This window comes from Charadrius vociferus, unplaced genomic scaffold, assembly GCF_000708025.1.
Source record: "Charadrius vociferus isolate BGI_N301 unplaced genomic scaffold, ASM70802v2 scaffold178, whole genome shotgun sequence".
NCBI classification, from domain to species: Eukaryota; Metazoa; Chordata; class Aves; order Charadriiformes; family Charadriidae; genus Charadrius; species Charadrius vociferus.
In genome coordinates, this window is record NW_009649717.1 from 1,479,116 (window position 1) to 1,491,563 (window position 12,448).

At 46.1% G+C, this 12,448-nt stretch overlaps 1 protein-coding gene across 2 annotated transcripts in view; it reads right to left on the bottom strand.

Moving 5' to 3' along the window:
* Positions 1-12,448, bottom strand: part of NR3C2 (nuclear receptor subfamily 3, group C, member 2) — a 207,342-nt gene that overhangs the window by 4,527 nt on the left and 190,367 nt on the right. For both annotated transcript variants that reach the window (XM_009890737.1, XM_009890736.1), the window contains 2 exons: positions 11,470-11,600; positions 7,025-7,182 (listed from right to left, as the gene is read on the bottom strand). In XM_009890737.1, coding sequence (XP_009889039.1) covers positions 7,025-7,182; positions 11,470-11,600 — 289 coding nt within the window. The remainder of the gene's footprint in view (positions 1-7,024; positions 7,183-11,469; positions 11,601-12,448) is intronic.

Consider the following 12,448-nt stretch of genomic DNA (forward strand, 5'->3'; position numbering starts at 1 on the left):
ACTGAGCCACGAGCAGTGCTCTTTTCTGCAGGCATCTTCTCGGACATTTTCAGAGGTACCATCCCCCCAGCAGCTTGGGCAAAATTCAGGTTCCACAGGCAATGTTAATTTTGAAATTTCAATACCTGCCTCTGCATCCCAAGCAGCATTCATCTGATATAGCTTCGATTTACAACAGGAAAATAATCTAGCTAGTCTTTTGCTTTAAAAGAGAAGTTGCCTCTTCAGTAAGGAAATGAAAAAGTTGGCTTTCATTTGTAACACAAAACACTGTCATGGCAGTGACAGATAACAAGTGGGGTAACACAAGCTATGCAGCACCTCCAAATTTGGCTTATGAATTTTCTAGATCAAATATACTTCTGATTGTTCTTCAAAGGCCTGTAAAATCCCTGTGCTCTAAGAACTCCTGACTACATTTTACCTGACCGCTTTTACCCTCTACTTTTGGTAGCTTACATCAGAAACACTGACACCTCCTCCAGTAGAGCAGCGTGAAGGGTACCTCTAATTAAGCCGTGTGAATGAAAGCACCACTGTTTTCACAAGCAGTGCAACAGTGACTAGAAACGTATTTACTTTTGCTATCTCCAATTATTTCAGCACCCATCTGAAGAGCTCCAGCTTGGCAGACCGCAGACGGTGCCATTAAAGCCACAGCTAAAATAACGCCCATTTCCTCGGGGTGCAACCAGGACATTGTCCTTACCGATTTAGTAGAGAATCGTTCAGCTCTCTTTGGAGCTGGTAATAAAACATGGCTCGGTACCTTTGACAGCGTTGCAAGCCTCCCTCTGCACGTGGGGGAATGGGGTATCCCCCAGAATGGAGACGGCAGCCTCTCTGGGTGGGCAAACACCACTAAATAAAATGAGCTGGGTTGAGGGGATGCAGACACACAGGTCAGAATTATCACGTTCGTGTCACCCAGACTGCTGCAAGACATGACAGCTCTTCTGCCAGCGAGTAGATCAGCTGTTAGCTATAACCCTGCACCACTTCAGTCGTTAATGATTAAGCTTTCTCTCCTCCCTACCCTACAGAGAGTGCGCTGCGCTTCAACGTTTTCAAGGCTACAGAAGTCTTAGCAATTCTGACATTTTTACTAAATCAGTCTTCACATTTGTATGCTGTATTAAGCACCTCTGAGAAATAGGAGTATTAATCAAACATCATTTTCCGTTATTAGGGTGGGGTTTCCATAAAATGGACTTTTTCACCCATACTGTTCTTCATAATTAAAAAAAAAATGAATACTTTAATGAACTCCCTGAAGTTAATACAGTTACAGTGACCTTCGAGCACTTGCAGAATTTTTACAGCAAAAAGAATTGATTTTAGTTTGGCAGTCTCACCATGTCCTTGTGTTTCCACAAACGGTGAGAACTGTCTGATTTGCCAGGGTGCACGTTTCTGTGCTCGGTTAGTTTTCTGACTTCCAAAATCTCTCACAATCCTGGAGTGTGGTATGAAAGCCCACAGTCACTTCTCTATCAGGAGCATCTTTGCGATTAAGCCTACTGATACAGCAATTAAGACAGCAGTAGGGTAACAACACAATGCTGAGTAATTTCTTCCTATTATTAGCTACAGCTATTACTGTCAGAAACCTCAGTGTTCTCATATGAAAACGACACTCCGAAAAACTTTCTCTGTCCGCTTCAGGAGTGGGTCTCTGCCCGTTTGCTACAGAGCACGGAGCGGGGGGGGGTGTGTTGGGAGGAGGCAACCTTGCAGCTCCACACCATGCAAACTGCGCAGCCTCGGTGACCACCTGCGCCCGGCCAGGCTCCCTGCAAGGACGAGCTGCTGCCCGTCAGCTGAGCGGCGGTATTTCGCATCTTGCTTTCAAAAGCCGCGTGTGTCAGACTGCGCAGGAGTCGGGAGCCTGCGGTAGCGTTAAGGGCAGGAGCAGCAGCCGAGGCCGGGCAGCCTTATTGCGACCTCCTGCTTTTCCCCCATCACACGGTGCATACCGCTCCTGCTTCACAACGGGTAAGGTTCAGGGAAACCACCAGCAGCCGAGGTCTTGATTATTCCGTTACTACTATATTCCCTTTTGTTCCCAGTCTTATGAAAAGCCCATAATGTAAATTAATTATTTACTCTGAGGGCTCGGAAAGTAAATTATTTCCCCCTGGGATGGGCTCGCAGGCTGATTCTCAGAGGTACAGATGTCCTTTGGTGCCACAGTGGCTAATTCCTAGCTGCTTATGGAATCTTGAACTCTAACCCAAAGAGTAAAGCCTCTAAGACCAAAGGATGAAGCCTCTGATTACACCTAGGCAGTGTATTTACCTCACGCTAGTAAGGAGTGGATAAAACACACACAAATTAGGCATTACCAGTATCCGACAGGAGCAAACGCGGAACCTAGTTCTGCCTCGACAGGTGTGTTTATCTGATTTAGGAACTGCACTGATTTCTTCAGGTTTTCTTCATAAACATGTGCACACTGAAACCACAGCGCTTGACACCTGGATGGGACATGGAACAACCTGAGTTGAACTCATTTTGCATGCTTGGAGCGTGCGTGCAAACCCACAGTATCACACCCCCAATGAAACATCCTCAGTCCTCGGTCAGGGTAAATTTTGAGCCCAGTCTCCCTTGCCCTTCTGACGACAGTAGCCAGGTTCTGCCCTCCTCCACCAAACACCTATTAACGTGAAGGAGAAGAGATCCAACCACCACAAACTGAGCAAGACAACCCTCAGAGTAGCCCCTGTCCCCATTAGAGAACTGGGAATCAACTTCTCACTTGACAGACGCATGTTAGATGCTGCACCGCACACCCATGCACGCTCTGACATTGCTGCCGCTTTTGTAGTGGCCACACCGGGCGTGGGGACTGGATGCAGCCTCTGAGTCAACGGAGAAAATGCCGCTTCGGAGAATTCAGGCACTGGGACTACAACAAGGCTCCAAAACAGCTCCTCAGCTGTGGGACACAACTTTGGCAGATCAGTGGCAGAAGTAAGTGCACCCAAGGGTGTCAGCAACAGCTGAGGGGCTCATCTGCCGCTTCGTCTTTGTGGGATTAAGCACCTGCAGAGGCACATTTGCAGCCGCCCCAGCGCGCCTTGCAAACCCGCCCCTCGAGGATCTGTGCCCTTCTTCCCACCGTCAGCTTTTTCAGCCAGTGTAATCCTAGCGCTCTCAGCCTATGGAAAGATCCACCTCAGCTATAAAGTATTCCCTTCAGGAACCATAAAAAATTAATTATTCAGCAGCATGAGCCTTAAAGAATTTATTTTTGTTTGGCAGAAAATATCAACAAGCAAATGACAGTGCAGTGCTCTGCCTTGCCAAGACTAGGGGAAGGTTCACATTAGGGTTTAATGTCATGGCATCTAAACAAAAGCCCTCTTAACTCAAAGTCTGTTTAGTATCAGCCAGATTGAAACCAAATTCAGCTTTTGTTCTGCAAACCGCCTAACCATACACTACACTCCCTATATGAAATGAGGCTTGCCATGCAAGATGCAACCCCGCCTGCCAAAGCCAACAGGAGATGTTGAGGAGGCTCCAAATGAAGTTTTTGATACCATGTGTAGTACATCTGTTTCCAATGTTCCTGCATGCCGTTTGTCTGATCACATCGCGCAGTTCACCTACGTCCAAGCGCTGCATATGCACCTCTCCCTGAAATGCCCACGGCCGTTCATGGGCACAAGACCGAGACCTTTACGTAGAGAGGTCGGTTTCCGCTTGCTGCACTACGGTTCTTAACACATAATGCTGCTTCGTGAAAATGATGCACGCAGGCCAGCCACAACAGCAGAAATACAATCCCTACAAGACAGAAATACGTTGACTACATTTCTGCCCGCGGTGCTCCCGGAAGACACCCACGCTGGGGTCCATCCACACAAGCGAGGCTGATCCATAGCACAACAGCAAGTAAATGGCAATAACCTACTCCTCTCTGTCCTCTCGTGCCGAGGGAGAGGAAGGGCGCGCTGCGTAACCAGACTGACGCCGTCAGCCAGCGCCTGCTGCATCAGCAACCACCGCTTCCACACAGCATCATGCAAATAAAGAGCATTTCGGTGCACGGCAGCGGTGACGCAAACGCCAGGGCAGCCTGCAGGCACGCTCCTACGGCCCAGCGCAGGTGCGCACACGCACGTGCGTGAAACCATGTTTATCTTGTCTGCCCGGCATGGGTTTCGATCTCTTATTTTTCGGTTGCACTTTTGGTGCTTTGAGGCTTTATGGATCATTAAATAAAGTTGCTGATTTTTTCAAATACTTAAGTGCCTACCTGGCCTTCTTGAAAAATTTTTTTTTCCCCTCACCTCGGCACTTTTCTACCTGCACATATGTTCACTGCGTGGATGAATGATTTAGTATACTGAGCAATGTAAAACCACCTCGTTTGGGTTTTTTTTTTTTTTGCTTCCTCATATTATATAAGCCAAGCAGACTGTAATCTGATATTCCCATGCGCTTTATTTCACATCGTCCTCAGAAAGACTACTTAAAAATGAGGTCGATGAAAGCAAGTGTGAAGGTGCAAAGGAGCAGTATTTTTATATTGTTTATGGCTACACTCAGGTAAGGCGAACTCCGCGAATGACGAGGTGCTGCTTTGCTCTGATGGAAAAGCTGGAGGCAGCAGGAGGGCTGAATAAGCATAAATTGTGCACCGGTCCCTTAGGGCTTGCGCTGCAAACGTCAGTGCTGTGGCTACAGCAGCATGTAAACATGGGGCCTCAGCACCAAATATATTCTGATCCTCTAAAATTATAATGGAGTAAGTTAAAAATACATAGGTGACAGCTGAAAAAGTGCTCCTCTTATACTAAGGAGTCGAGCAGAAAATCTGCATTTACATTGATGGAATGGAGAAATTCTGCCCTAACAGGCAGTGGGGGGGAAGGAGTAATTCTCACCGCTCTAAATTTATTCTGATGGCTTTCAAAAACCAAAAAGCAAAAAAATCGGTTTTAAAGAGAAAAAATAAACAAGTGCCTTTGTTGAACAAGTCTCCAATATCATCTCTGAAAGAAAGCACTGTTGTGCAGACAACCGGCCTTTTTAACAGAGAATGCTGACAATGGGACTTTTTCTTTAAAAAGTCCTTTGTAACAAAGTGCTCTATTAAAACAAAAGTAATGTAAAAATAGCTTAATTAAAAATTAAATAAAATGCAAGAGCAGTCTGCTTCCTCTAGTTAGCTCAGCTCCCAATGGTTAATGCCGTGTTTTGGAAAATGTCTGTAGGACACGGTAGCATTCTCAGCAAGTACGAGTCTGTCATCCAGTCACCTTCACCACACAAACACACCCATTTAAATAACAAATCATAGACACTGCCTATTCTGAAGAGGATTAGAAAACTCCACAAACGCAGAGGTTTGTTATGCTGCCCTGAGGTTCAGATGTGAATATCTTGCAAATGATTTTATCACCCATCCCCTTTCTTTCCAGTAGAACGCTACAGCTTCCTCCGCTGGCGCTGGCGGGGAGCAAGTGAAACCCGATCTCTGAAGAATGAGCTGTTACTGCAGTACTGATAGTACTCTCCCTGCCTCCCACTAAGATTTGCAATGTTTTAATGAACAACAGAACAATATTTGAAAAATAATTCCATATGTACATTCTGTAAACAGACCTCGGGCCCTTATACAGCTTTGACCTGAAGCGCACTGTACTGTACTGTCTCTACAAAAAACAAAATTTAAGTCGAGCACGAAGTAGTACATTTACATGCAGGCTCTGAAAGCAAGTGCTGTAGGTTCTTCATGCAGCAGAGTTACTACCCTGCCCACCCAGGATGGAGGAGGACAGTTTTCTCCTTTGCTGCAGCTTACCAGTTTTCAGTGGGAGGTGACCCACTTCACCATGTTTTTTTTACTGAGAAGTGACCAAGCGCATGCTGCTGGGCTTCAGCCTCTGCTCACAGCATCCCGCTCTCTTGTACCCAAACATGACCACAAGTGGCTCTCACCGGCCCCACGAGTCTCCCATCACTTGCTGCACTGCAGCGCAGCTTCAGAGAGGACGGACGCCAGCCCTGATGGCCCCAGGCGAGGGGCTGATGCCCAGGGCGCTCTCAGGGGGCACTGGGGAAACCCCCTCGGCTTGAGGAGACCAGTACAGCTGGGTCACTGGCTTCCTCCGTGGGGACTCCAGGCTCCATTACGGAGAGCATGGGGATACAACCCTGCTGCTGCTCAAAGCATCTGGAGAGGTTAATCTCTGCACTTACCGGTTGCTCCCAACCTAAGAGCTCAATGCTACAGATACCCCTTCCGAAACCACGAGCTGGTCCCATGCACAACCTGCCACAACCCTTCAGAGTCATTCAGGGCTGAGGCACCAACAGCCTGGGTGTTTTGGAACGAAACTTCTAGTTTCCCATGTCATTAATCACATCTCACACCTGACACACATAAAACAAACACCTTGCACTGGAATGAGACAGGGCGGTAGAAATAACCTGACAATGCAGTGACTCTTATACTTGAAAAGCTCAAATAAAGCTTCAAATAGCCAAGATGGCTCCAAGGTCTTAATACACCTTTTAAAGTAATTATTATTACAATCCCAGCTGTAAAAGATCACCAAATTAATTCAACATATATTAGCACATCAGGCATGTTAGATGCGTGACACGCTACTCCGGCACTTTTCCTTGAGAAGCAGCTCGCGGGATACTCTGTGTGGCACACTCGCGCTGTGTCTAACTTAAGCTAACCACTTGTCCCGCTGAAGAGCCTCTGACCCCACTAATAGCTCTGCTGACCATAAGCAAATCGCTGGAGGAACACACTACCATTTAACACAGGAGAAGGCAGCAGGACCCAGCCCTTAATGACTTATATTTTCTTATTTTACTTGGCAGTTGTCCTTAAATTCATTTGCTAACAACTTCTCTCAGATGTTCCTTTAAAAAGAATTCAATTATTGTTTGTTTTTTTCTCCCTGTTAGTCAACACAATTAAAGACTATTGGTTTACCTTAATGGAGAGATTTTTTGCTTAACTTGTCTGGACTCCCTGAGGAGTTATACTTACATCATGCATGGAGTCAAGAAGTTTAGTCAGTTGGTAGAATCTCTGCCAGCTTTGCCCAGAGTTACTTGGACATTTAGTTACCATCTTCTTTAGTTCTTTAATGTAATTTGCCCTCATTTCTTCAAATGCAGCTTGGCTTTTGAGACCATCCTTGGGAACTGTCATTGAAAAGACAGTCTTACATTAATATTAACTGTATTGCTTATTCTTTTGATGTGCATACTTAAAAAGTTACACCAGTTAATGGATTAAAGAATTAAACCTTTAAGCAAAGTCCATCATTTTACAGACATTGGTAAGGAATCAACAACATCATACAGACTTTCAAGTGATTCAAGCATCCTCTCCAGATCTGTGATTGCAGAAGTTGTGGCAGAGGACAAGATAACATCTCAGAAATATGACACATGCTAACCTCATGCTGAAACTGTTTTTAATACAACCCAACCACAAAAAAAAGGCAGATGGATCAAGGATATTTTTTTAGAAGTTGAAGAAGTGATTTACCATTCTTGAATGATTCCCCACACTTGGCAGAGGAGGGGAAGGTACAGAATTACAGCTGTTACGTGCAGAAATGCTAGACCAAGTGACACGTTTTTATGCCATCAAGTAACATCTAAAATTTCTTTGGATGTTAGTAAGCATCTGCATAATACCTAGAACAGAGCCATTATTCTGCACAGAACAGAAGACTATTTTCCAAACAGGCATCCTGACCCAGTGTTTGACCACAACGTACAGTTGCAAGCATTTCTAGCATCCTATCAAAGTTCCCATCTGCCAGAGGGATCATTTCACAGATAGACTAAAAGTGGAGTTTTCTGATACTTTTTACTGTGACTGACACCAGAAAGGCTAATTACAAAAGCAGATACACCGTTTCTTAACACTGCAAATACCCTGGCACTCCAGCAGGTTCTGCCCCAAACAGGAATGGCTTACAGGGTCGGATCTCTAGGAAAACCTCATAGAAGTTATTAACAACATTACACAAAATGTTCTGGTGTTTTAATACCTGAATTGGTTGAATGCTGCCTAACCATTAAATATTTTTCTCCTCTGCATCTCTTAATGCTAATCCACAGAAGGAAAATAAAATACTACACTGTACAGGAGTGAGTTTATTTTCTAAGCAAGCCAGAAAGCTATGTCAGAGTAAGCTAAATGGGAAGTTACTTATTAAAAAAGGAAAGGAAAAAAAAAAAGTCATCTTCCAATTTAGCTTACCCTGACTTAACAACTTTAAAGATGAAAGACAGAAATTGTCTCGTTCACCCATTCCCTTCTCTTTGAAATCCTGTGAACTGCCTTCTATCCCACTTCAATCACATCATAAGCATGTAACAACCGCCCAAATGGCTCCAGAGTAGAAACTTGAAGAAAAAGCAGCAGTATCTTCTATCACCGGTATCTACCAGAGCAATTTAGCAATGGAAAACAAGGAGGAGCTCTACCACCACATGAGTAGTAGCAAGGACTTTAGACCATCATAGTGCCGGAAATGGGGGCACAAGGAGGAATCTTTAGAAAAAGCCTAGGAGGTAACGCACCAGCCCGCCTACCACTTGGTAAATATTATATATTTATATTATATAAACACAGTATTTAATTTTTAAATTCTAGATGCCAAATCTCTCAGTCAGTCAGCTGACAGATAGAAGAAACTGTCTGGAACAGGTATAGAAATTCAGTTCAAGCTGACTGAATATAGAGACACCAATCAAGATGAGTAAAGCCATCAGAGCACACTGTGACCCTTACACAAAATGCACGGGCTTTACAGTTCCATTAATATTTACAGGCCTGTATTCCTACATGCTGCTTAAACACTGTTAGAACCACTCTTTCTTTGTCTAGTACTATGTATTTTACCGTTCTGTCTGAAAATTATTATACCATCACCCCAGCCAGATTATTAAGAAAGAAAGAAAGACCACAAATAAAGAGAACTCCAGCAAAACATGAAATTCTGGAGGTTTGCCCAGTGTTTCTGATTTTACTTATTAAATGCAGCAATGCTTCTGGCAAGCTCCCAAAATCTATGGTCTGTGGAAAGCAAGAAAACAATTGAGTTGTAATGTGTGGTTTCTTCCACATGTAAATGGAGTGAAACTTCCTTGATGTGGTCATCATGAAAGTTTCAGAATAACTTGTACTCTGCTCATCACACTATTCAATAAAAAAATTTTAAATGAAAACAAACCTGGTGTTTTCTGTCCTAAGCTTGTATCAAGGTGCAATCATTCGAAACCAGGTTTGCTGCCTTCACATGACACTTTCTGGGTTTTATCATGGTATTCGTTTCTATTTCGCTCTCCTCTCTCGAACATAAATACCCTGATCCTCCCGAAACAAACTATTTTTAGTAGGTTTTCTAGTGAGCGTGGTGTGTGTTTCAAAGGGACCTAGCTAGCTGAAGTTAATTGGCCAAGCTGATCTCACCTCACAGATTCTCGTAATAACTCAAGGCATTAGTTAACATTCTCAAGAGGGTAGAATAATAAATACCTAGCTTAAAGAACTTTTGATATGTCTTTAGAACTCCTTCGGGCTCTTTTTCTAAAGATTCTCCCCCTTTAGGGCTGATTAAAAAGTAGCAGAGCCAGATCTCCAATCCAGACACTCTCTCATGAACATTTTGGGAGCTAGACACCCCCCCCCCCAAAGCACATCCACGTTAAGCACTGCTGGCTGCTTCTGCAAAGACAGCGAGTGACAACCTTAAAAAGAGCCCACTTACACCCCAGGGGTACCCTGGAGCACATCAGCTCCCCACAGTCCTGGTTTCACCAGGAGACCATCTCCTTGAACCTTCAGCGGAGCGGGACCTGTGGGTCAGACCCTTCAGGGCAGGACACAAAGCGCTCCCCAGCTGGCGTCGTCTCTCGCCGTCCCGGGGAGCTGGAATGGCTTCAACAGGAGGGAGGGAGAGAGAGAGACAGCCGAGCCCAAAAAACTTACAGCCCCAGGAGGTTTCTGTTAGCAGATCCAAATCCCCTCCAGCCAGGATGGGAACTGCAGCTTCATGTCCTCCTTCAAAGGCAAGTACTTTACCCACAGAGCTACCGGCTGGGTGGGACTGGCGAGGTCTGAACGAAACGCACCGCAGACACTGTCCCACCACCTCGCCTGAAGGGGCTGCCACTCGCCTTTGCTGGATGCAAATCCCTTCACAGGCACCTAACTCTGCCTGCAGCCAACGTGCCCACGCCACGGCCGGGGACTCAGGAGGCTCCTGCATGTCTAAATCTGCCCCTGCATCAGCCTGCTCTGGCGTCCTTTAGTGGTTTCGGCGATAAGCGCCTTCCAGTGCTGCACAACTAACGCCTGGCGCTTGCCATTCATTTCTTCTCTCAGCTTGCTGGGGCAGAAGATAGAGCGATGGGAGAAGACAGCTGGATCTCAAAGGGCACGTTGGGCTCCGCTCACCACAGAATGGGGAGACGCTCTGTGCAGCACGAGCCCAGGCAGCCCCCGGCCCCGGCAGCCGCGGGCGTGCGTCCTGCTGCTGGCAGCTTGCAAGTGAAAGCCAGAATAAGCGCAGCGGCCCCTTTGATCTCCCGCTCCTCCTCTCCCCACACAAAGCCCCCACATCCAGCCTCCTTCTGCTGGGGGAATTCTTGCCCGGTGAGTTCACTGAAGCGACATCACGAACGCCCACCAATCAAGCTGATGCGTTATCTCATCATGATGTCACTGAGTGGATCCCACAAAAAGGAGCATGATTATACAGAAGAAAGCTTGTTTACAGGTAGTTGGCTTTTTCACCAAGACTGATGGAAAGGTAATGTAAAAATCGCCTGTGTATTTATACAATTGTACTGGGACGGGACTTTTTCAACATTTTCAGTAAGATAAGACCAACAGATCTGCTAATTACTACACAGTGCTGTAACAAACACCAAGATGTAATTTTGTATCTTAAGAAAACTCAAAGCATGACACTCAAGAAAAACAAAGCATGCACTGTCATTTATTAAACTTTCAGAGCCCTGTAAAATTCTCAATTCACTTGGCATTGGAAACTTAATCCATTTTGCAGTATAGGTAATGTACATCTGTTGATGTTGAAGGTCACGTTAAGTCACCCAAACCAGTGGCTTTCAGTGTTCAGTGGGGATTTCTCCCCAGTCCCCACAGCTCTTACACTTTCTTGGCACGCCTGGCCAATATGAGCAGTTCCCGTACAGAGAGGGGCCAAAGCCCCTTGCCTGGCCACTCCTGTCCTTCCAACGCACATGTCACACTCAAACTGCACAGACACTTCCCGCGTTAACGGAGAGCGAGATCTGCAGATAAATCCTAAGACATAAAACTAGGCTCATCCCTGTGGCCCTGCTGGAAACAGTTTGGCTCTTTTGTCACATTAGTTAAAATCACTGCACCTCTTTGTGAATTGGAATATTTTCAAGTATTGCCAGGTACCTATGAATCCGACTTACCTGTGCTTAACAGCAGCAAAACTTTCATTATAGTGTACTCCTCAAAGCTAAGCTGCAAGCGAACAAACTGCAGACTGATCTGGTGCATCCCCTGGCACAGTTCGAACATAGCAGACTGGCGCATCCGTTCCCTGCAAAGAGAAAGAAACAAAATCCAGAGGATAAATACGGGAGAGCGCAGCATGCATGGGGCAACCCACGCATGAAGAAAGCAAGGTGCGACCTGGAGACCGAGCACTGATGGCGCAGAGGTCAGTAAGACACACCGCAGCTGCAAAGTTCAGGTTAGGTGAGGGAGCTGGGGACTACAGAGACAAAGCTGGAGTCCTGTCATCCCCCCTTCCCGAGGGACGCCTGGTCCCCGTGCTCCCGGGCTGGAAGAAAAACCCACTGCCCATGAACTTTGGGGGACCCAGGTATCGCCTTGCTCAACTCCCACGCTATCTGGGATGGTTGGCTGAGTTCACTTTGCTACCCAGCAGACCACAGGCAGCATTAAACATCCACCCCCCTAAAAGGAATAGAAACAAGTGTAATTCGAGTTTTATACACTGACAATGTCAATGAACTGGCAAAAATGTTTTAAAATGTGTTGGAATTCTCAGCGTTTGTTCAGCTATGCCCTGGCTGATGCAAATGAGCCCGCTGAAGGGGTCAGAACTGGTGCAACAGGGGAACCTACATCCATTGCATGCACGTTTCAAATGATACATCACCCATCAGTTGACGTACAGGTGGAAATGGGTTTCAGGAGTGTCTGGTGCAGAGATGAGCTGGGGGAAAGGATGGCCAAGGAGGACTGACAGCCTCCCACCTGCAGCCTGCACCACTCAGGGTGGTCAGCCCTGGCCCCAGCCCAGTAGCCTCCAAGGCTGCCTGCAGCCACAGACAACAGGAAAACCCATGGCAAAGAGCTCTGCTGCCCACCACCCATGGTCAGGTCCACAAGCCAGCAGAGCCCTGTGATCAGGCATTTCCA